The sequence below is a fragment of the Epargyreus clarus genome, unplaced genomic scaffold (genome assembly GCF_041222505.1).
Source record: "Epargyreus clarus isolate Ecla_fem2 unplaced genomic scaffold, WU_Ecla_fem_2.2 ptg000007l, whole genome shotgun sequence".
Taxonomy (NCBI): Eukaryota; Metazoa; Arthropoda; class Insecta; order Lepidoptera; family Hesperiidae; genus Epargyreus; species Epargyreus clarus.
This window is the reverse complement of record NW_027332215.1, coordinates 6034194-6061055: the sequence shown is the minus strand read 5'-3', so window position 1 is coordinate 6061055 and position 26862 is coordinate 6034194. Positions and strand designations below refer to the sequence as shown.

General features: G+C 35.8%; 1 protein-coding gene across 2 annotated transcripts in view; it reads left to right on the top strand.

The window, feature by feature from the left end:
- LOC140743293 (palmitoyltransferase ZDHHC3) overlaps positions 1 to 26471 on the top strand; it is a 42913-nt gene extending 16442 nt beyond the window's left edge. The window contains exons 3-6 of one of the 2 annotated variants that reach the window (XM_073074456.1): positions 4623 to 4814; positions 15842 to 16063; positions 20923 to 21135; positions 22836 to 26471. In XM_073074456.1, the coding sequence (XP_072930557.1) occupies positions 4623 to 4814; positions 15842 to 16063; positions 20923 to 21135; positions 22836 to 22994 (786 nt within the window). In that variant the 3' untranslated portion in view covers positions 22995 to 26471. Of the gene's footprint in view, positions 1 to 4622; positions 4815 to 15841; positions 16064 to 20922; positions 21140 to 22835 lie in introns of both variants that reach the window. The other variant, XM_073074457.1, reaches the window with a different exon arrangement.
- The last annotated feature ends 391 nt before the right edge of the window (positions 26472 to 26862 follow it).

The following is a 26862-nucleotide window of genomic DNA, read 5'->3' as shown; positions in this document are numbered from 1 at the left end:
GAAATTGAACCCATTGCATAAGAATATAGCCTAGTGGTTAAGATCTCGGCCTCTCAATTAGGGATCCGAGGTTTAAATCCCAGGCACGCACCTCAATTTTTCAAAGTTATTTGCGTATTAAAAATTAATTTTCACTTGCTTGAAAAGTGAAGGAAAATGTCGTGAGGAAACTCGTACGTCTAGGAGTTCGAAAAAATAAAAATACTGAAGGGTGCGTGAAGTCAATTCGCATTTTGCCAGTGTGGTGGACTATGGCCCAAACCTTTACCCTGAGAGTAGATATATGCCCAGAAGTGAGACAGTAATAGTTGAGGAGAAGACCGTTACCATTTCATATATTTCCTTACATAGACAGAACACAAAGATGTCACGTGTGTTATGTTATGAGACATCCCAATATGAAAACAAAGGGAGTAATTAAGCGATTGGATTCCTGGTATATTGCATTATCCTAATCACGTCCGCCTATATCTAGATGTTTCGGTTTTAGCGAACTCATTATAATAAATATATTACATTTCGCATGCCATGCAAATACCTTTCAGGTACACAGAAGTATGGGCTTTGATGACATTACATTCTCTCTTATCTGAACTTAACATATTAAAAATGGTAGAACTCTTTGTGCAAAAATCTAAACTACCTCTTGTATCCACCAGGACTTTTTCTTATATTAATATACCATTGTTCGTTTAGAAAGAAGACAGATTTACGCCTGTTATTAATAATCAATCTATCTGTTTTGCCTACTAAACATCGACATGTGACAATTTCTTCATACTTAACATTGTCATATTTCGATCTTCCGCAGTTAAAGATTGGTTAGATTGATTATTAATAATGGACGGTAGAGTGACCACTCACGAAGGGATTTTCAGCCGCACACCGAAGCGGAATAGCATTTCACAACTCACAATATCGCAGTTTTACGCGGTCACGGAAACGCGTAGAATCGGCGGAACGAGATTGCAAGCCACACGGAAATAACCGTGATTAATATTCAATCTATCCAAATATTGCCATTCTAAAAATGGATATTTGACCAATCTAGTATAAAATGGTTACATTTCAACCTTTTCTATACAAATATTGGATAACTTTTATAACCGTCGTACGTCACTTTCACGGTGCACGTGTTTCAGGTTGCAGGTAGCAATCAATTTCATTTCTTGAATAATAGTACTGTGACATGTTGGAACTATAATTACTTAACAGTAATACCTTCGGTTTTCATTTTTATTGCATAAATAATGTGCATCGATGTCATATCGCTGGGAATTCTAACATGTGTTACGAATTATTTCTTGTCGCGTATTATTTGAAATAACAGACGTTTCAGGGACTGTTACTCAAATCTAATAAATTATTTAAAGCAACCGCAATCGATCGGACATGAAATACAAGAAATAGTATTATGTCGCCGACAAAGCTATCCCATTTTTACGTACGTACCTATTTTTGTTGACAAGGGAGGAAAGGTATACACTGTATCCAGTGTTGTAGGAGCGACACCCGGTTCGAACGTTGGGGTAATTGCAACGGTATGCGACCACACATAACGCTATCATTCCCGGGGTCGGAGACTGGACAGTTCGAGCTCCCCTCTCGCCGCCTGGATGTCTCCTTTTAGTCGCCTCTTACGAAAGGCAGGGAATATCGAAGCTGTATTCCGGTCTCGAGAGGGTCATTTACGGACCTATCTTTTTGATTGTAGAGCGTCTATGATATTTGATATTACCTCATGCATGGCTGTTCAGATCAATAAAGCCTCGTTTATATCTAGGGATCTTAATCGTATCACACACGGACTGTAGCAGCCAATTTTTTCTTTTTTCATAACTGACGCATGGTCTGCGCGGCTGTCACGGTAGATATAACTACGTTAAGTCTATATTGTATAGGCAGAGGCATGGCGTGCCATGGGGTTAGCGCCCCTCCCCGGGCGGCAGGATTTTTGGGGGTGGCAGGGTCACTGAGTATACATATAGTCCTGCCTGTCTTTTATTTGTTTCGCCTATTTCATTATAGGGAGCGGCGAATTCAACTTCGGCAGGACCCCACAAACATGCTACGTCGTACGCCACGATGTATAGAATACTTTTTGCTTGTGTCACGCGTCTGACACGCTCTTTGTCTGTAGACGTAAATGAACCATATATGGTAGACATTCGTGAAGGCTGTTGGGCCAGACAGATCGATAATACGTTATTAGTGTACCAAATATAGATAGAATCTAGCGTCAGATGGAAATCCGGAAACAGGCGACGAGACGACTGTACAAGCCACTTGTGTTAGGTATGCTGATTTGAATTTGAATAGTGTCTTATTTTGAACTGTTCACTTACATCGGATAATGTAAGAATGTAAGCTAAGGCGAAGATGATAATTACGGAAATGACATAATTGAGAAAAATATGATCTGCCGACACTGTTTCACAGTTTGGCACATTATTATGAGTGAGATTGAAAATAAATAAAATGAATAATTTAACTTTATGTATCGATTTTTGAAAACGTACCTATATCTCATAAGCAATAAACAAGTCAAGGTATGTGATAAATTTTACGTGTGATGAAAATAAGATAAATATTATTTTTCTGTTTGACAGGGACGTATGGTTACTTTCGATTATGGAGGGATATACTTGTGTAAAATCCGTATTTGCACAGGTAAATCCCGTAGGCATAACTTGTCTATCATTTCTTGACTACCAAAACAGGAACGATTGATGAATTGATGGAACAATGATATAGAGATTTAAAAACGACGGAGGGTAATTAGGTTAGGTAATTGGTATTTGTTCTCCATTTTACAATTGAGTGTTTCAGTCCGAATGAATACATTTTGTCTGCCTTCAGGGCTGCGCTAGAGCGTTATCGGTATACAGTTGATTGGGCATTTGCATTCGCTCCAATGCTTTATAAACATTCCAATTCGATCAGTAGTAAATTGGAAGCTTTTGCTCTTAGAAAGACTATTCATACTTAATGATGTTACAAATGTTCCGATTTCTGGTTCGACTCCGGCGGCACCACCGCCACACCTATTTCTACTTCATAACAGTAGTGTTAAGCGCTGCTGTGGTCTGGTTTGAAGGGTGTGGTAAGGGCGACATACTTTTAGAAGGCTTTCCAGCTTAGTCCTCAGGGGTAGCGGCGCATCTGTGGCCAACCTCACGTAGGAATATCTAATCCTATCTGGGGTTGATTACAGATGTCCATGAGCGGCAGTAGTCACTTACCATCAGGTAGACTGCATGCTCGTCTGCTACTCCTATATAATAAAAAAAATGTGAACTGCAACATAACAGAAAATTAGTATTATGCAGTTTAAGGCTGGGTTCACACGGAATTCTACTGCATGTTATTTGTCGTATTCGATTTAACACGTGCACGTTCTCACGTTTCACTCGGGAAATGATACATTTAAAAACAAGCTGAATTTTGTGGACGCACAGTCGTGCGTCTAGTTTGACTGCAGTTTTCACATAAGTTTTCTATGGCCCTGTATCATGGGGACTATTCAATATAAAACGCAATTCATCGCACCGTGTGAACGAGATTGTAATTCTATGCGCCAATGCAAATGTTTTTTGCAGTACTGAGGAATGTACCTATACGCCACTGCGCCGGCAATATTTGTCCTCCACAAAGTCCAATACTCTTGTAATTCTGTATGACTAGAGTGTAAGACGCGGCAGAACTGAATGGTGTCTCACGTCACCATTGTACTATCATCGATAGATTGCGGTAAAAAGTGCTATCTTTCGGCTGTATCTGGTCATGTAATAAATGTCCATAAACAGCTGTGACATTTATTTTGCCAATAACAAACCTACGATCTTCTGAGTGTAAAGAGTTTAAAGTTACTGTTGCATTTAAATATGTTCTCAGGAAATAAACCATCTTTCTTATTCACTAGAGACCTTGCACATAATATAGAAGTGATAAAATCTGCCCTTAACTTTTCCTACTGACCTTTGAAACTTGAAGAAGTACTTGATGGTACACAAGTAGATGAGTGGAGTTTTAACTAAATTTAACATTTAGCTTTGAATATTAAACCCAACCTTAGGGTAGGCATCGTATATTTATTTCTTTGTTCATTAATTACGCAAAACTGCTCCATAATTATTTTAATGACCAAATTACAGTCGTATATGTATACATATTGTATACAACTTACAAACATCTTTGCATGTATTTCCATTAAACTAAAATTGGGACCCGAATGTACCATATCAAGCGATGACAAATTTCTTCTACAGGTATTTTTTATAATATTGGTAAGTGAATGGAGATACAGATGGTAAGAAGTCATTACTGCCCATGGAAAATTTTAACCAACTCTATATTATGCTATAGCAGTTTTGCCTGAAGCTGATCACACATCCATTGCAATTCCTACGGACTGAGGACGATACGGTCGCTTCGTATTTAAGTCAGCCAACAATCGTCATTTTCACCCTTCAACAAATTCACACATCTGCTTCTTATTAGAAGTAGGAATGTCGGCGGTAACTCGCTAGTCGAATCATACTGGTTCTGCCACCTGTAACCGTTCTTATTCGTATGACATCTTTATTTATGATTTCCTTCAATATTGAATTTCCTTGTCGTAGGATATCTGTGGTATCATCTGCGCGGTGCTGACATGGCTCCTAATCTTGTACGCGGAGTTCGTCGTGATGATGGTGATGCTGCTCCCCGGCCTCTCGGCGTACCCGTTCTACAGCTACGTCAACATATTCATCTTCCAGTGCCTCGCGTTCCTCGCCTTCGCCTCGCATCTGCGCACCATGTTCACTGATCCTGTAAGTATACTAAGATGTGCTTAAGTTCACTATGTACTATATATTTTACTAGCTGACCCGGTAACCGGCAAACTTCGTATCGCCTCAAAATCTATTTATCAAATATATTTCAAATAAAAAGTAGCCTATGTTACTCGTGGATAATGTAGCTTTCGAATTGTGAAAGAATTTTTAAAATCGGTCCAGTAGTTTTTGAGCCTATTCATTACAACCAAACAAACAAACAAAGATTTCATCTAGAATAGCAGTCATGTCTGTGCAAAGATAAAACATTTTATTTATTGTCCGGAAAACACAATATTCATTAACACATAGGGAACAACGAGCATTCCATACCACCATTTTTTAGTTATTTTTACCCGACTGCCAAGGAAGGGTTATGTTTTTCGCGCGTATCTTGTATTCTACCCTTAAGAGGGTAAAATAGGGGAAAACAGTTTTTTTGAAATCCTTTAATTTTGAAGCAACTACTATAAAATTTTGTATTTAGTTTTCTGAATAGGAACAAGGACGCACTAATTTATCCTCCTCCCAAAAATCAACCCCGTAGAGGGTAAAATAAGGGTTAAAAGTTTATTTGAACAATCTTAAATTTTGAAGCAAACACTATGAAATTTTGTATCAGGCTTGTTGGATAAAAATAATTAAATTCTACCTCTAATGAGGTAAAATAATGACCGAAACTTTGATTTACTGAAGTTATATAATTTATAGACCGTAAATGGTGGATTATTTCGCGAAATAGTAACACGTTTTAAAAAAAGTTAACCAAACCTATCGAGTAGGATGTCAAAATAAAGGAATTTAAGAGGGGATTACACATACATTACATAATTTATCTTATATATAAAATTCTCGTGTTAGTTACCGTACTCCTCTGAAACGGCTGCACCGATTTTCACCAAATTTTATATACATATTCAGTATGTCTGAGAATCGGCCACTATCTATTTTTTTTACCCCTAAGCGATAAGAGTTGTTCACCCTTAACATTTTATTATTTATATGGCAACACAACGTTTGCCGGGTCAGCTAGTACATATACATTCGTATATACACATCGGGATGACTGTCTGACTAAATGAGTGAGTTGCTGTGCCAGAGATCAACGCAAAGGGAAACCGCTGAACTTAAGCGTGCTGGAATTTTACACATAGGTTCTTTACATAGCGTAAATGAGCACTACGAGGATAAAATAGGATAATATTGTTTGAACATTTTTTGTTTTTGAAGCAGACACCTACTTTGAAACTTTGTATTTGGTTTTCTGGATAAAAATAATGAAATTCCTATTTCACTGCTTTTGGAAATTCTATTTCAGCCTTTTTGGTGCAGTCGGGTTTTTCATTCTTTAAATTAATTACTTGTTACTTTTTGTTATCATAGCAGTCATTCTACCTATTAGCGAAAAACAGCTCCAAGTCGTAACCCAGAGCTATCTAAGAGAAGAGTCTTACGTATGCAGTAAAGGAAAGCGAGTGTAATTAAACGATACGAGCTTTCGGTATCCATCATAGTTCGGAGAGTGGTATGATGGAGGAAGGCTGTGGATCCAGGGATATTATCAAAGCAATATTTGAGATAGTGATTTTACAGGGTCGCAAGATATATAGTACCTTAAATGAGGCGCGGTTTCATTGAAAAAATATCACTAGTTTTGCTTTCAACACATAACATTCTTATTTTCCATATTGTTTGAAAATTGGTTCGTGAAACCTCTACAAAATTTAATGTAATGTAATTTAACTCGAAATTGCAATCAGATTATGTTTTGAACAAGACATACGATGAAACGTTTTCATCTGCAAGCTTAATTACAACGTGAAAGCGTATTAGTAGGGGAGCCCGCGACGCTAAATACGTAGTTACTCGAGCGACGTTGGGACCTATTAGATTTTGTAGATTAAATGTAAATATGAAGAAAGGAATATACAAGGTTCTAAAATGTAAAAAAAATAGTCAAATGGAAATACTCGTGCGTTTCAGATTTTATTGGTAATGTGTATTAACCCACATATGTATTTCGGATGCGAGAAATATGTTAATCTGCCAATTTGCATGGGGGTACAGTCCTACAAGAAATTGGGGAAAATAAAATTACTTCAGTGCTTCACATATTCAGAAGCCTTCCAACGAAGCGCTATTTCGGAAAACTGACGATTTGCATGTGGCACAAGCACACGATGAGTTTTGGAAAATCGAAAAAATAGGCGCCATTTTAAATACCCAAGCGCGTCAGATTTGTATATAGGTATATACAGTACTTGGTTCAGTTTAATGTCCTGATCATCATCTGACAATGATTTGGAGAGATTTTCTTAATCTTCAAATCGTTGTAAAAAATTACTTCAACTTACATGTTTTATATTTTTTGTCACTGGAAAATACTTAGTACCTACAAACAATAAAAATAATAAATTAAGTATAAGTAAGTAGCGGGAAAATATATGTATGAGTGCAGATGTACCTACTAAACTTTATTGATGACGAGCTTTTGCCCGCGGCTTCGCTCGCGTTAAGAAGTAATATTTTCATCCCCTATTTTATCCCCTTGGGGGTAGAATTTATCAAAATCCTTTCTTAGCGGATGCCTACGTCATAACATCTACCTGCATGCCAAATTTCAGCCCGATCCGTCCAGTGGTTTGGGCTGTGCGTTGATAGATCACTTTGTCAGTCAGTCACCTTTGAGTTATATATATTTATATTTTTGTAGAAATACCCAGATTATGATGTTTCCGGTTTTCTCGTATTATTTCCTCTATAAAACCGCGCTCGCAAATGTCAAGGTAACATCTTATTTGCAAGTTTATGACCCTCTTACTCTCTTATGCCATGCTCAAAATGTCAGATTATTGAGAAATAGTTTGTTTCAACTTTAATTAACCTTTCTATCGCTTCTAGCTTTTCTAAAGATCATTATTTTTACTAAAGTGATCGGATCTCTTGCACGAATGCCCTTATATAGAGCGCTCGTATATGAAGGTACTACAGGGTGAAAGGTATTCCACTATATGTTAATCTGACGCTCTCGAGTAAGTCTCAAAATCCCCTCTTGGGTTCTACTAAGTGCTTGCAAACTATGAATTAACTTACAAGACGCTTCGGTACGTTATACTCGGTACGTCATACTTCGGTATAGATAGCGTAGCACAAAGTGAAATTAATTATCGTGGAGCTGTTTATGAAATTTAAATTATCGGGAGGATATTTAGAACTTTCAATTTCATTTTTAGTGACACTGACATTCTAATTAAAATTTGCTGCTATTTTATACACAACTAGCAGAACCCGCGGCTTCGCCCGCGTAAAAAAATATGATATGACAGACAAATACTCGTAACTGTAATCGTAAATTTGTACCTTTAACAATTTTTACGATAAAATAGCATTAATATTTAATTAATAAAAGCTTTTTTTTTCGTCACTGTGTACCTAAATTGGTCAAGCTTTCTCCAGAAACATACACTAAAATTCTAATTAGTGGACTGTAAGGAAACTTTCTTTAAAATATAAGTTTCATGTAGGATACAATAATTATTATTTACTCTATGCCATAGGAATCGTCCATGTTATATGTGGCCTTACATACAGTGGTTCTTTCCAGGGTAACTGGCTGGGCGGTTAGAGTTCCCATTCTTGCCGCCCGCAACTCCAGAAGTCCCCCTTTGGTCTCGTACGGCAGACAGGGGATACTGTAGCCCTGTTCTAGCCCAAAATTTTAATCCAAGGTCTATGTGTCTACCACATAACCATCACTAATCCACGCATAACCACAACCATACTCCACGGCAGGACAAAATGTTGGCACGTTGCGATATACCTAATCAGTATACCAAAATTATTATATACAGGGTGAATTTTTAAAACGGGCCTTCAGGGCCAAATCCGAAACTATAAGGATTAGCGAAAAATGCTGAAAGGAGTTACGAGGCCGATTTTGATAAAAACTTAAACTACATCTTTACTTTTTTAAAATAACTTTTTCCCTAGCCGGGAATCGAACGAGTTCATTTTGAAAAAAAATACACCCTCTATATTATTCCACTATCTGATAGTGTTGCTTTTAAGGATCAAAATCTGGGAAGTAATGATAAATGACAAACTAAAGGAAAAGCCTCAATTTTAAGAAAATACATATTTTTTTATATTAATTTGGCAGTTAAGTTCCCGCCATTCATCAATTTAAACATTTCGCGTATTAACAATTTTTTGGCTCAATGTTTCAAATCATTCGAAATGGACGTTTTGTTCTTCAAGAATTTATATTTTTATGTCCGACTTAGTTAAGGTTACCTTTAGGACCATTATAATAGATTTAACTTGCTATGGGCGGAGTTTCGTTTAATACAGATGTAAAATTGACAATTTGCGAAAATGTTTTTTTCGAGTCAAATCCGAGCGATAACTAAACAAAGAGATATAGAAAATTATATTTACTGTTGAAACGTAGTTATAAACAACAAACAATAACAATTTACTATTTAATCACTTATCTATTTTTATTAAAAAATAAATCCTAAAAACGGCGGTAATTTACTTGCCAAACTATTACTTTCTCATACTAAGTATGTCACGGTTATAACATCGAATAATTAGTTGATTAACCAACAAATTCTTCAATGGTATGACTTACGTATTCTAAACAATTACACATAAATCCTTTGTTATGTATAATCCTTAAGGATTAGTATGGCAATGTATGGAAAAATATGTATTTTCTTCAAAATTTTCCTTTTCCTTTAATTTGTCACATAACATTACTTTCCAGAATTTGATCCTCATAAGCGACACTATCAGATGGTGGAATAATATAGAGGGTGTAATTTTTTACAAAATGAACTCGTTCGATTCCCGGCTAGGGAAAAAGATATTTTAAAAAACTAATGATGCAGTTTTAGTTTTTATAAAAATCGGCCTCGTAACTCCTTTCAGCATTTTTCGCTAATCCTTATAGTTTCGGATTTGGCCCTGAAGGCCCGTTTTAAAAATTCACCCTGTATATTATATATATGAAATTTGCACCGTCCACGTTGTCGTGTTTTTGTCTGAAGAGACGTTATCTGAAATTTCACGTTTCTAACTTCGATCCTAAAAGATTCCCGTATACATGTAACACTTCTTTAACCTCCTTAATAGAATTTCAAAAACATTCCTATGTACATGCCTCAATAAATACTTAATCAGCAAATTTCTGAAAGCTAATATTCAACACCAGCGGTCGGCAACCCGACACCCACGGGTGGTGTGTGGCCCGCGACTTTTCCTTGTGGACCGCGGGTCTGCGCGTTACTAATAATTGCCCAAGTGCAAGTCAAACCCGCACCTTCAGGATTCCGTACAACCAAAATTTTCATTTTTTTTTTAATATCTAGTAACTAATATTGCAGCAGCCATTAAAATTGTAAAAATTTGAACTGCCTACCTCTAACAGTTTAAAAGTTAGTTGGAAAAATATCAAATAGCAGTTTGTTGTATGGGGACCCCTTTTTGGTTTCATTTTTTTTTTTTTTAGTATTTTGTTGTTATAGCGGCCACCGTTATGCATCCTCTGTAAGAATTTCAAATGTCTTTTATTACGGTTCCAGAGATAGAGCCCTGTGACACACGGGCAGACGGACAGACAGCGAAGTCTTAGTAATATTGTTCCGTTTTTATCCTTTATGTAGGAAACCCTAAAAAACCGTCGATCTGCACTTCAGTAGGCGCAATACATTCCCATGTTAGAAATATATGTTACGATGGCCCGTGGAATTTCACCCTACACCAAACCTCTCTGCATTCTGTTCTTTTTCTAGACACGCCAAAGGAAGTAACTTTAATAACGGTTTTTAAAGAAACTTTCTTTACTTATAGTACCCTAATGGTGGTTGATTGTCGAGTTGCTAAAAATGCTGAAACAGATGTGTAAACATAATGCATACACCCTTTTATAGCAGTCTTAAGGGTTGATCTAAAAAAACCGTGACTCAGATGCTTCATTGATTGTTATGATAATTTTTCATAGTGGTTGCTTGCAAATTAACGGATTATAAAATAAAGTTCCAACTCCTATTTAACGACCTTAAGGGTTGATTTTAAAAAAATGGAAAAATAAATTATATATTATTAACAACCAGAACGCAAAATACCAATTTTCATAGACTTTGCTTCATAATCAGCTTACTTCTAAACAAACTTTCAACCCCTATATTACTTAGGGGTAGATATTCTATAAATGGTGTTAAAAAAGTTCTATCATTCCCAACCAGAAAGTCACTTGCCAATTTTAACAGTCCTTGCTTCCAAATTAATGGTTTTAAAAAAAAAAATTCATCCTCTATTAAACGTCCTTAAGGGCTAATTTTCCAAAAACGGTAAAATAGGTGTTCTATTATTTTCAATCAGAAAGCGGAATACAAATTTTCATAGACTTTGTTTCAAAATCTGCGGACTTCCCAACAAACTTTCTACCCCTATTTTACCCTCTTAAGGGTAGATTTTACATAAATGGTGTTAAAAAAGTTCTATTATTTCCAATAGGAAAGCCAAATGCAAGTTTTTATAGTCCTTGCTCCCGAATTAATGGAGTTTGAAATAAAATTCCAACCCCCATTTAACGACCTTAAGGGATGATTTTCCAAAAAACAATGAAATAGGTGTTTAATTATTTTCTATCGAAAATCCAAATACCGATTTTTATACTGTTTACGTCAAAACTGGAGGACTTTCATACAAACTTACAACCCCTATTTTACCCTCTTAAGGGTAGATTTTCCATAAATGGTGTTAAAAAAGTTCTATTATTTCTAACAGGAAAGCCAAATGCAAGTTTTTATAGTCTTTGCTTCCGAATTAACGGAGTTAGAAATTAAATTCCAACCCCCATTTAACGACCTTAAAGGATGACCCAAATACCGATTTTTATACAGTTAACATCAAAACTGAGGGACTCTCATACAAACTTACAACTCTTATATAACCCAAATATGGGTTGATTTTCTAAAAACGGTAGAATTAAAGTTCCATTATATCTAACCAGTGAGGCAATGGCTAACTTTCTTAGTGATGGGTTGCAAATTGGATAGATTTTCATTTTCTAGTGTATGTATTTTTGTTTGTCATTAACCAGTAAGTAAAATAAGAATTAACATGACACATGTAACTACTCGTACGTACAAAAGCAGTGGTAACCTAGTGGTTGAAATGAATTGTCTTCGACCTCTGACCTCAGTTGAAGCCTCTGGTAAAAGCTATATCCGGAACACGGATGAAAATTTTTGCAATCAAAATTAAATCGTATTTGGAACTTTTCAATTATTAACCGTAATTTAACCTCAATTCGTTAGTCTTTACTTTAGTCAACGAAGCTAAGTGGAGTTATCGATTACCCGGTTCATTTCCGTTTCTGTGCAAGTGGAATAGGGATGTGGAAGTTACAAATGCTTCGTTCTACGCGATTGTTTCTTATAAATTATTGGAAGCGAGTCATTCTCATGTTTTATGTGTAAATGAAATATACTTACACATTTACTCACATCTCCAAGTATTTACAAATAGAGATCTCTGAAAGAGAAATCAGAGATCCATCACATAGTGTTGTTAGCCGTTTATAATAAATAGGAAATCTTTGTGTAAGCAAGTGCAAATAAGATTAATTTAAATACACATTTTATTTCTGAAGTCAGAAGAAGCGCGTGTCTGGGTGGTGCAAAATTTGGACTCAAGTCCGACGTTTGGATCCCGGACACGGCTTTTTAAATTAATTATCTGTTTCTTTCACGGTCAGGAAAATTATACATAATTACGAGAGTTATTTTTGAAAGTTGTGTGAATTCTACCAATCCGTGTTTTTTCAGCGAGGTCGATTATGACGTAAACTCTTTCACTCTGTGAGTCGTTGTTGCGTGCGTGCCCAGCAGTGAGACAAAATGGGATGGCGGCACCATCATTTCCTAATGTTAATTCTAACGTACTAATAACATTGAAATAATATAAATTACATATTATAATTAAAAATCTAAGTTTACTGTAATAGTGAGTGTATTATGATAATTGTTTCCTTCCACATTTAACCAATAATAATTGTAGTTATCTTAATTATGTCATTTCAATCATTCCATTCCAATAAACCACAAAACGAATGTAATTACAAGGCTCTACTTGATGTAGTCGTGTGATGATAGCAATTAACTTCCAATCTCGGTGTTGAGGGAGTTAATTAAAATGTCCTCTTCAGAGTGAGACCTCATTGAGCGATTTTCAACCAAGTCCACATACGGTTTTGAGGAAGCCAAGTGGTTGAAATAAAGCTATTTCAAAACCCACGAGTTCGCACATTTGCGTGGTATAAGAGATCGATATAAGCATAAATTAGTAAAGATTACTCACTCCTACCAAGAATATGTTACCAGTTTTGACAATTGACATAGTTGACAATTTAAATTGTCACTGTCATCTATTTTCGTATTTAAAGAATATTAAAAAAAATGTACTCTCCCTCATTTTTTCTTCGATTTCCTGTTTTTGCACCACTTAACTGCACATGTTGGCATTGTTCCGCGTAAATTACACGTGTCAGCCGTTTAAGCCATTTAATGGCTTCCTTCAATTACAAGGCGGTTAGATATCTATACGTATCTATGGATATAAGTTGTAAGTTGCTACGGTGCGCTGGGATTCAGGTGCACAGCGCTACACGGCTCCGAAGATGTCCCCGCCACGGCCAACGACTCCGCACTTTAGGTTTTCTACGGTGCCGTGAGTTGATCCGGCGCGCCATAATTCTGGCTTGTTTTCACAATTTGTTGTTCAACAGAGTTGCGACCGCTGGTAACTTTCTTGTGCTAGCGCTCAGGTTTACTTCGGAGTATACGACTATGCTCACTTCGCATTCATTATGTTATAATTATCAATTTTAAACATTGTAAAAACATTTACTCTTCGAAGGTTTCATATTGTATGTACATCATAGTATGTAATACCTACGCGTAAAACATTTGCGATTGACTTATGCGGTTACTGCTCTGATAAATGTAGGTGTCACTAAATAGCCCTCAACGGACTACGTTGTTCAAATGACCCCGTGGATTAGTTCGTTCACTTAGCAGTAAGTGGAAATGCAAACAAATCGACAGGCAAAATACACATATAGATAGGCAAAAAATAAATTTAGGTTTACGCAATTTTAGTCAAAAAATTTAATAACTTGTATGTTTTTGGTCATACTAGGCACCATTACCAATACTATTTACCTACTATGCACTTGTTCTCTAACCTACTAGGTACAAGGTCTAGTGAAAATGTATTTATACACTCTTGGGCTTCTTGAAATTTAATATAGACCTGAAGAAGTTGTACTGTTGATAAGAAAACCAATTACACGTTATCCTATCTGAGTTTCTGCGAGTTGTACAAGACTTTATACAATGATGTTTCTGTAACGTTCCAGGGTGCAATTTCAAATTAGTTTCAAAGCACTTGTCACATAGCGTAACACTGAGCGACAAGCGAGAAGGCGGCTAATAATGACAACCGAAGATTTTTTTTGCTTTATAGCAAATCATTTTTTATTAATGATGTGAGCTAAGGTAAATATCCCAAAGCGCGTATAGCCCGGTAGCTAACGTACATTATAAAAGCAATCCACAGAGATCTTGCTTACCTACTTTGGGTGATCGTGAGTAGGGCGGGGTGGCCAATGACCATCAAAGGCTAAATTTCAAACGTTTCTATATTTGGTAGAACACCTTCAATTAGTTAAATTGCCTCTATTCGATAGCAACACGGACTTCATAACTCGTACTTTCTTTTGCCAATCCGAATTGGAGCATCATAGTGGAAGCTTAGTAGTGGAAGAAAATTATAAATAAAAGGTACCTTTTGAAGGTTTCCCCCTCGTTAACAAAAAAGAAAGTATCTTTTATAGCTTAGATTTCTCTCGCCTGCTATGGCACAGTTATCCGTGTACGTTGTGAATAGAATAAGTTTGCAGCGAAGATTTAGCTGCATTCAAATGAAGTTCCTTGAATATTACAGAGTTTGTTAAGGTAACCCAAAGACAGGATTCCGCTAAAAGGAGAATAGTCATTTATTTTTAATTTTAGTATTTACTATCATAGCAGCCATGCAAGTACTCCTAAATGCATTGTGGTCTCCATACAGGCAAACCGGTATTTTTCGGCATCTTCGAACTAACTGTTGAACCGTAATAGATAGACAGTTAAAATTTTTAACATTCCAATTTTTAGCATTTACTTATATGGATGCTATGATAATATATACTAGAAATAAACATAAATGAGAATTTGGTGGCACATAACTCTCTGTGTGCAAGTTCGAATTACAATTGGCCAATTAACGTAACAAATAATAATTGAAAAATCTATTCTACCATAAATAATCATGAACAATGTATTGTAAACCAACCATTTTCAATTGTTAATAAAGATAGAACAAAAGGAATGAGATGTGACTACAGAAAGATAAGATGACAATACTGTTATTCAAACTGGCGACATTTCTATCTATCACTCGTTCATTCTATATAATGTGGAGCGAGAACCATAGGTATAATAAAGCCGCCATTTTTATTATGTACATTAATTAATAATTTAAACACCAAATTCTTAATTGTTATATTATCTTACGTGTCACAATGTTAGTTATCGTACTCCTCCGAAACGGCTTTACCGATTTTCACCAAATTTTATATGCATATTCAGTAGGTCTGAGAATCGGCTACTATCTATTTTTCATACCCCTAAGTGATAAAGGTTGTTCACCCTTACCATTTTATTATTTATATTTGACGTTTGCCGGGTCAGGTAGTTTTTTATAAAAAAATGTTATCCCGTAAATCACGTATCATATTTATCAGTTTATATTTTCATGCTTGTTAAATTTATTACACCATAATATATTATTTACAGACATCTTTTCGTGTTTTTTCTGAATCAGCGTTATATTTTTTCAGTTTACATTTTCATATTAGGTACTTAAATTTATATGACTCATTCACATTATGAGTTACCGTCCATTGTCCTCAGGGCGCAGTGCCGAAGGGTAACGCCACGAAGGAAATGATAAAGCAGATGAGCTTCCGCGAGGGGCAGGTGATCTTCAAGTGCACGAAGTGCTGCAGCATCAAGCCGGAGCGCGCTCACCACTGCTCCGTGTGCCAGCGGTGCATACGCAAGATGGACCACCACTGCCCGTGGGTGAACAACTGCGTGGGCGAGAACAATCAGAAGTACTTCGTGCTGTTCACGGTAAGATTTCTTTATATTTAATGTAGGTACCAAGCGAGTGTGCGGTCCACCTGATGTTAAGTAGCTATTGCCACCCATGACCATCGGTGTTATCAACACTAGACAAGACCAGATTCCTACCTGAATTCGGCCAGATATGCGCCGCTACCCCTGAGGACTAAGCTGGAATACCTCTGAAAAGTATATCTCAGTAAGAATACTGCTGTTATTGGGTAGAAATAGGTGTGACGATAGTGCCACCGGTGTCAAACCACAGAGGGTTCTACCATCCTTAAAGGTAAGAAATACGTATACCCAATGCTAAATGCTTATGCATCGTCTGTAAAAAAATCAAGTGTCTATCTATTACGGTTTAAGAGATAAAGCCCTGTGACTCACGAACAGACAGCGGAGGGTTTCGTTTTATCCTTTGAGTACGGAATCCTAAAAATCATTCTACAAGATGGCATTATAGATATGTTTCAGTATATTTGAGTTGTAGGGAAATAACATTATTATTTTCCAAAGCTAAAAATCAATCTAGTAACTTTGCCTGAACGCTCCATAAGGCGCTTTCTCTCGCCTCGAAAATCGTTAATCCTGAGGATATTGATAAGAACAATGGTATAAAATTATTAAAATCGTGTATTGTTATCGATTTTTGATAATTCTTCAAAATTTTGAATTAAACTGAACGGTCAAAGTGGATAGAAATCGGGCTCAAAGATTCCGTTACTGTTACGTACGAGGGTGCGTTTTTAAGTCCGCGGAATGGCAGGGTTGGAGGGGGGATAGCGAGCTCGTTAAGGGCGGTACGTGTTAAGTGACTCATAAATAGTATAAATATAAAGTTTTATCACAATTGCATCATTAGTTTTAAAACTATCGACAATTAAACAACTCAATCCGGAAGAAAATTGGAAGTATGGAGAAAATCGAGCATCGCGCCGTTATAAAGTTCCTTACCAAGCAAGGAAAGTCTGTGCAAATCATAATGGAAGAGATGTCATCGGTTTACGGGGACTCTTGCCCTGGAAAAACGATGGTTTACAAGTGGAACAACCTTTTTAAGCAAGGCAGGGATTCACTTGAAGACGACCCACGACCAGGACGGTCTGTTGAGGTGACCATTCCGGAAACGATAGCGGAAGTCGAAAAATTAGTACTGGAAGATGCTCGGCTAAAGAAGAAACAGCTTGCAGAAATGGTTGGAGTATCGGATACAACCATTTTTAAAATTCTGCATGACCATCTTGGCATGACTAAGGTCAGCGCGCGGTGGGTGCCGAGAATGCTCACGCCGCCTCAGAAACAACAGCGCGTTGAATGTTCCCGTGCGTTTTTGAACCTCTGTGGAGAAGATAAGGATATTGTACTGAATCGAATTGTTACTGGAGATGAAACTTGGGTTCACCATTATGAACCTGAGTCTAAACAAGACTCCATGCAGTGGCATAAAAAGGGTACAGCACCTCCTAAAAAGTTTAAGGTGTCACAATCGGCCGGCAAACTCATGGCGACAGTCTTTTGGGATGCAGAAGGAATTTTGTTAATAGATTACAAAGATAAAGGTGTCTCTATAACCGGAGAATATTACGCAACAATCTTGGAGCGGTTAAAAGAAGCCATCAAAGAAAAAAGACGAGGAAAATTATCCAGAGGTGTCCTGCTGTTGCACGACAATGCGCCCGTACACAAGAGCCGTATTGCACTGGCTGCCCTGCATAAGGTGGGCTTTGATATTTTAAATCACCCACCCTATAGTCCAGACCTGGCTCCCAGCGATTATTATCTCTTTCCAAAAATGAAAAAAGAGCTTCGTGGAAAGAAATTTTCTACAGACGAAGAAGTAAAGGACGCAATTTCCTCGTATTTTTCCGACAAGGACAAAACATTTTTTTATGAGGGTTTAAATAAGTTAATACAAAGATCTGAAAAATGCATTCGTCTTGCAGGAGAATATGTAGAAAAAGAAAAATAATTTTGACATTTTATTTTCGCTCCTTGTCCCTCATTCCGCGAACTTAAAAACGTACCCTCGTACATACATACATACAAACGTACAACCCAAGCTAATAAAAGCGTGTTAAAAAAAGAAACGGTGGTTTTTTGTCGCGAAATAGAAGGTACATGTACAAAAAAAAGTATCGTGCAGGGCATCAAAATAAAGGGATTTTATTATTTTAAAATTAAAACCTTCAAACAGTATTTCTTTATATTTCAAAATAAGTGGACAAAGCACAAGAGATTGCAAACATTATACCCTTTCTTTCTCAATGGATTTGGTCAGTAGCGAGTTCACTTTCATTAACTTGAAGGAAAAGTTGTCAAGAAAATGAAATTTCTTTGGACAATAGTAAGTGGTTATTGAAAGAAAATACTGACTGCAGTATTTTCTTTCAATCACTTTCAATTTATTTATCTATTTTTCCGTTCCCTTCTTCATATTTATTTGCGTCATTCAATAGTCCATTTTCATTATAAACTTTATTTTCCTTTTCAAAATGTAGAGTAATTGAATGAAAGTTATTTTTATACAAGCTGGTAAATGGTGTTCTGGATTGCCCAAGCTTATTGAGTCTTTAAAATTTTTCTATTCCTGCCAGAATACCGAGATCTTCAACATTTAAACTTTTTTCTGAGTACTCCCACAAAACAAACTCGGACCGCATGTGCGCGCCTATTAACAGAATAATTAAAGAATGCAATACTGTCTCCAGGAACTCAAATTTTGACATGTTTTCTTCTAGTCTTAAGAAGATCAAGTGTACTGCATTGTATTATGACTGTAACATTTATTTATAATTATATAAATATTATTGTGCTTCATTCAATTCATTTTTTTTTTTCTCTTTTATGTTTCTTTTTTATTTTACTTGTATGTAGTTATGTAGGTACTTGTATACCTTTAATAATAGTGGCATTAAGCTAGCCCCTTATGTGTTTAAAGTTGTATCTAAATTGTATAAATGTACATTATGTTGGTGTTCAACAAATAAAGCAAAATAAAAGTTGTGTCTGATGATTGTCCGAGATAGCCAATTATCGTATACATCCACTTCATTATTCTTCATTGGTTATTACAGCTTAAACTTTGATAATTTTGAATTTCAATTTGAAATAGTGGTGTTAACAGTTTCCTGATTTGTAATGTCTTATATCTGATGATGATAAACATTTAGTTTTGAAAAACTGTTATATTTAAAGATTCGTAATATTTTACCTATTCTCAACTTCTATGTAAGTTGTTATTTCTGTTTTCGTATTCATAGATATCCCTTGGTTTCTCTCCTTAAATAGTTCCACATCTCGATAATGTTTATTTTTAGTTATTTTCTTAATTCATTACTTCATCATGTGCATCAGACGCGAGTAGCGTGATTATAAAAATGAAGTTATAGTATTCGTTCATTAGCACTACATTGGAATAATTTCAATCATTTTCGATAATCTGCAGTTTCTTTCCCTCTATGAACTAGAGTTGTACAATCTTGTTCCATTCAACTAGGCTCTTAGTTCATTCGTTCGTCATGTATTAGAAACGATTGGTGTGACCATAAAAAATATTTTGACAATTATAAGTAGGGGAAACTGGGGACACTTGATCCTTACGGGAGACTTGGCACACTGGATTTACAGAGCTTCTGTGAACGCTATATGATTTTAGTGTGGCAACATTGGTTGTCTATGATACGTTATAACTTTCTAAACTTGGTACTCTTGTCCAATTTGATATTTAAGCAGATGGCGGATGATTGTGTGTTTCGAGACGCAGGAAAATATTTTTCGTGTTTTCATTTTGATTAAATTGGTTAGTAAACTTATTTTAGGTAAGTAACACTTTTAAACTATTCATTATCTATGTTTTAAACGTCTGTTTCATAGAATAGTGTTAATAGTAGTCGATTTTTTTACAATATATTTTAATAACCACAGTATAGCTAGGGTACACTTGGTACACTTTCTTATGGGAGATATGATCCCCCCGCATCAAGCATCCACTAATGTTTATTTTTGAATAATTTCAGGGTTCAATATGTGCAGGAAAAAAATATCAACCATATCAAGATTCCGTGATAATAGGAACATTAAGTAATGTTAGCTGAAAACATAGTTACTCGTATATGTGATTTATCAAAACAGTGGATATGTTGTTGTTGTTGTTTCTACTTTATCTACTAAGCAAATAAATCACTGATAAATCAATTTTAACATATTTTTTTTTCATTTTGGTATCATATGAAAATATAGGAGACTTATTTCCCTCAGGATCAAGTGTTCCAGAGGGGGGGATCAAGTCAGACATACATATGGGACACATGGTATCATTCCCTATACAAAGTTTTCGTGAGCTGGTTACAAAATTTATATACCGATATCATTCGCTTTTATACTTAGTATAGCCAATGAAATTCCACGTATTTCAGTACCAATATATTTAAAATCGGATCAATATTTACCAAATAGTGGTCAAAAAACAAAAGGGGAGATCAAGTGTCCCCAGTTTCCCATACTTATAATTTTTAAGGATAATCTAAAGTTTATTTCTGTCCTTGAACAGTTCTACATACCCACATTTTTTTTTTCACTCTTTTAGGCTCTTCGTTCATTAGTTCGCCATGTTTGTCAGGCGCGATTGTTGTAACTATATAAAAATATATTTTCCAAGTGCGAGTCGTGCTACTAAAGTTCATTTATTTTCACAAGCTTTTTTATTTTCAATATTTGCTATTATTGCAGTTATAGAAGTGAATGTGTGTTAAAAATTGGAACTGTCAACTGGAAAAATTGGAAATCTGTTAGGGTTCAATAGAAAAAGCGATAACGTCCAAAAAATGATTGATTGACTGACTGAGCAATTTGTTTGTCTCCATCACCAGTTCTACATCGCGATGATCTCGATCCACTCGCTGACGCTCTCCGTGTACCAGTTCGTGACGTGTATCAGACACGAGTGGCGGGACTGCAGCGCGTACTCCCCGCCTGCGACGGTGGTGCTCCTGCTGTTCCTGATAGCGGAGGCGTTGCTCTTCGCGATCTTCACAGCGGTGATGCTCGGCACGCAACTCCACGCGATATGGAACGATGAGACCGTATGTACTGTATTGTTTTTATATTTTTTTAATTGATGTAGTGTGTAGTGTAGTTTTGGAGATATATGCTAGTGCGGTATGATACATCGTTTCTTTTTTTCATATTGTTTCATAAACTGTTGTTTCGTAAAAATATATGATAAGGATGAAGTCTCTCAGGATAACGGCAGTCTTCAATGATATTAGTCTCCGTTAGTTTCGTGATTTCGATAGTCTTTTTGTGATTTGTAAATATTTAATTTTTGTGTTTATATGCAATGTGGCTGAGTGAGTTTAGCATCATACATGAATATTCGGGCATTTTCAAACTAGGTGCTTTAATTCACCTATCAATTAATTGTGTTATTTGAAAATCCAAAATTGTTTAAAAAGGCTTTATTTAAACGTCTTTTTTTAATTAACTATCTTTGAAATCAAAATATAAACGTCTGTTTATTGGTGTCAAATGTTATAATTAATTCAATTTCATCGATAGAGCGTCAATTAAATTATACGAAGCACAATATTAGACATGACTGGCATACGAAGTTCCATACTGTACTAACAGACGGTATAGGAAACGCCCACAAATATCATTAATGTAATTTCATTGATTTCATACAAGATTGAAAATAGAAGCAATTGTAATCATCGCCCGACCTCGGTGTACATTGTATGGCAGTAAAAATAGATTTAAAGCATAGATACAGATTGCATTAGTGTGACAGCTCACAAATTAAATGCATACAGATGATAGGTATCACGGTATTCACGATTTTCACATCAATACACGATCCATTCCTAGTAGTGGGATATTAATGGGTGTATTTAATCGTAAAGGTACTCGTAAAGTAATAGGAAGGTACTTCGAAAAGGTACTTCGTAGGTTATTCGAAAATCTTGTAGAATGCAAAAATTGTAGATTACAAGATTTTCGAATTAGCACTTATTTCTTTATTTATTAGGTTAAGAAATGTTTAAAACCATTAATGATTTACTTTCAGCCGTTTTATAAGATAGATATTTATATTTTACCGTTGGTCCATTGAAATGTCAGAAGACGCAGTTTTATTGATGGATGTTAAGGGGAGGTAAGTATAAAGCTAAATCCAAGTTTGTGGGGTCACAACTCTGTCCCTCGGCCGCCATCTTGAAAAAGGGGCGAAAAGCGATTTCACGCTCTAACACCCGATAAATAGTTTGGCTGATAGAGCGTGAAAACCCAGGAAAGACAGGAGTTTTTGACCGTAGTTGAACCCACAAACCTAGATTTAGCTTCACTATAACCCCTCTTTGACACCCAAAAATAAAAATGCGTGTCTCTAGCCTAGTATGGCCATCATAGCAGCTTTATAACAGCTATAATGATATAAGGTAGAGCCAACGCCAAACTACTAGTCCGCCCCGAATATAGAAATGAGTCGCGTCGCAATAGCAAATTGTAGATATTAGCGAGACGAAGACAGCGCGGGACCATTCCGACATCCTTCACTACCCGCTCTCGCCCGCGGGGACATAGTGTGCCCTTGCTACAGAGTATGTGCTTGTTCGACCTCATTGACTCTCTGAATGACACCTGCACGCATCAACTTCAGAGCGGACTTGAAGTCTGGCGCGGACTATAAATTTTATCCCGTAGGGTACGTTCCGAGGAATAGACAAAATCTCAGACTACGCGACGTTAAGGCAAGTAATTATATAAAAACGTGTAATAATTCCAGGGCATCGAGCAACTGAAGAAGGAGCAAGCGCGATGGGTGCGCAAGTCCCGCTGGAAGAGCATCCAATCGGTGTTCGGAAGGTTCTCGATCTTCTGGTTCTCCCCGTTCACCCAACCATCCCCGAAGACGAAGCTGGAAAGCTATCTGTATAGTGTCTGAATCGACTCACGGGGACCACTCGTTATGAACACCAGGCGACGCTCGCTCAATGTGAACTTCAAAGTTTGAGCAGCCAGGAGTCGCTACTAGCAAACTGTAGGCGAAACTACTTCAGTCCAAAATTGATAGTTTTAGGGTTCAGTACCCATGGGGTAAGAACCCTGTTGTCGTTTGTCCGTCTGTCACATACTCTATCTTGAACTGTAATAGATAGACGCTTGAAATTTTTACAGCATATGTATAAAGCCAACATCGAATATTAAAAATAAAAATACATGAAAATTTTGTGGCTCGGAACCGATGTGTGAATTCGACTTGCACTTGGCCAATTATTGGAATTATTCATAACAAAAAGATTAATGGTTAAGCAACTCACGCGAAACTTTGAACTGCGCATAAATAATTTCAAAAATTGATGTAATAGAGATCGAATGCAAACGGCTTCGATGTCAAAATTAAAAAGAACAAATAAATTTAGGTTAAGTATTTTGCGACTAAAGATTTTTCGTTATTCAATGTCTCGTGAAACGTTCGGGACGGGGTTTTAATAATCATGAGAAATATATATAGAATTACTAAGTTACACTTAGTAGTTTTCAAATAATATCGAATTATTGTCATTTTACTACCAAATTGATTTTCCTATTACTATCGTCAAAATATTTAATATTTCATTATTGTACATAGCTTTATTGAACACGATGTAGACTTACGCTCATTATTAATAATCAATCAATACCATTTGTTACCTACCATAGATCGAAATTTGATAACGTCTAGTATGAACATAATGTCAAATACCAATCTCTGGTTAGCAAAACAGTGGATAGATTGATTAATAATAACGGTCGATAACACGACACTTGACACACATTGTTGGCAGTGAATAATAGGTATAGGTAATAGGTAATGTAATAGTTGCAGAAACTATCCATATATAATTAAGCTAAGCTAAGACAACACAGCTAAGAACCACTTTTCCTCTGTCAAGTGATTTTTTTTACTTATTAGGTAGTTAATTATTAGGTAGGTATTGACGAGCTTTAGTGGTATCAATAGGAAATTGGATAGTTAATAGTATCTTACGTTACTTTTCAGAAATCCATGTTACAGTTAGTATGAAACTACTTCGAAATAAAGCAACTTTGCAACTGGCGAAGTATTTTCATCCTAACTTAATAGTGAATTGGAAATATTGTAAAATATATGATTAAGGTCGAATTTCGACCACCCAGGCGACCCATTTGTATTATAGAAGTTAATAGGCCAGTGTGTAATTTTAGTATGTAACTGAACCCCGTCCCATGTTAGGTCGGCATTTCATACTCCGCACTGTACTCACTGTGCACTCAATGTACGGACAAGGAAATGTCGTATGCTCTATAAAGTCTAATTTAATCGAAAGTTAGAACTGCTTAAATCGCGAACTTTCATAGTATTGCCTGTACAATAAAATTGTATTAATACACTTTTATTAGTGTGTTAAAGCAAGCACAGTCAATACATATTAACGTTTGAGCACCGCGATTAAAACTTTATATACTCTTCCCCCAAAAGGAAATTTAGTATACATATTTGGGGGTAATAAATTGTTTCTAAAAAACATCAGTTCTACCTTTCGATTAAAATAGACCAATAATTAATTGCTAGTAGCGTTTTATAGTGGTCCTCGGTAAAAAAATATAAACGAAACACGTCAAATCATGTAGCTATATGTAGTTATGCACTACACTGACATAACCAGTAGATATCGTTAGTATTTCAAATTAGATTATAAGTGAAACGAACATTATCATTCAACTTAAGCAATACTTTCGTCTTAGATGTTCTTGCTTTTCGTATATGTCGTTATATCGAGAAATCGTTAGATATTCGCTAGCGTATCTATTGTCATTCCAATGTGAAGCGTATTGCAATAATATTAAGTTTTCGTAGGACCTTTCATAGGGCAACTTGTGGTGTTTATAAGTTTGTGTTGTAAGCATTGTTTAGGCTATTTTTTATCATATTTCTTCTATATCAATTTGGAGTAACGCAATCACGTGTATCTTGTAGGTCGTATCGTGTAGTCTATAATATTTGCATAGTCTTTGTATGGGAATATAATACTTTTATCGAGTTTGAGATATCGATGAACGATTTATCGATATGCTTCCTTGCGATGGATTTATCAACTAGCGCGGTGTTTTTTGAAAATATACTTCTACATTTCTGATTCACGTTTGTAAAAGACTATTGCTTTTTAATCTTTATGCTCTGGGCTCATAACTCACTTATCGCGTCAATGTTTAAATATATTTTAATCGTTAAAATTTGAAATGTAAAATAGTTTAGATATTCTAAAGCATGCGGTTGTTGAAAAGGGGTAAAAGAAGTTAATAAAGCATTGGCGTTTATTCTGGAGAAAATGTATTTAATAAATAATTACTTCTAACTAACTTGCTACCTAGCTCAATACCTATTGCTTGGTTTAGTCAAAAATTACTTATGACAAATTTTCGATTCAAAATTGACCAATAAAATAAACTTTAAGACTAAAACTCGAGAGTTGAATATTAATTCATAAGAATTTTTCATTGAAAACGAAAAAATACGCATGTATCACGACCAACTGACAATACAATAATTTAAGTAAGCATAATAGAGTACTAGGCGATTTTTTACGAGGAAGAAATACTACATGTCTGAAAAATAAATGTTCTAAAAGGTTTGCGAAGTCTACGAATTCCCACTAGTCCAGGGTAGGAGTCTATAGCTTAAATCCTACTTAATGAAGGAATCTATGCACAATTGGCTAGGAATCAATTGAAGAAAAAGAGTAGCCAATTATTAATTTATCATCGACATCTGAATATAAAAATGAGTTGCGTTGCGAAAGCAAATTGTATGGCTATACCTGCTGGCAACAACTTCAGAGTGGACTAGCAGTTTGGCAATAACTATACATATGGAAGCATCGTGTTTTAGTAAACCATATATCAAAATGCTAGTGATAAGTGAGTAGTGACCCATAAAGTAATATGTAAGTTAACATTAGAGTAGTGGAGTTGATACGCACGACACACGGCGCTTAGAGATAAAGTATACATAAATTTCATATATATTAGAACTGTGTCCCCCTCCCCGTTTATAGTGGTAGGCGTGAATGTATGTTGTAGAAATCTCTAAGACACATGAACCCTAAGACCAATATAATTTTAAATGAACTTAAATAATGCGATAAGATTTAAGAAATATGATTCTCTATTTTATTATTTTCTTAAAGTTCAATGTCTTTATATGAAGGTATTTGGAGGTTTTGGATAAAATTGTAATGACATACATGGAAATTGTTTTGACGATTGCAATAGGTAAATTGGCTTGGAAACTTAGTAAACGTGCAAACTTTATGTCGAGTAAAACTAATTCCTATTTCTTAAATAACAAGGAAAATTATAGAAGTATAAATAATAAAAAGTCCTTAAAGTATTATGGAAAACGTTTCCTATTACGTATCCTATTACTAAGAAATCGGTGGAAGCAATGTCTATGTATTATACCTTCAAAAATACATTAAAATCAGGGAGATCTCTTATTCGTTCTACTTTTATGACACTTAAGGGGTCTTACAGTAGCTAACGCCTAAAGGCGCTAAAACTATCGCTAACGCTAATAGATCAACTTTTGTCAATATCATATTTAACATATTCATTTTTCGATCGTTGGTAGGATCATTGGATAGATTGATTATTAAGAAGAAGTGTGAGTGAAACTAAATGAAGCAATTCTGTTGATGGATTTGACAAACATCCATTTTAGCTATCTCGCCCGTTTTTGGTGGAAAGGCATCCTAAGATTATACTCGCTGTTCGCAGCCGGTGCAACAAGT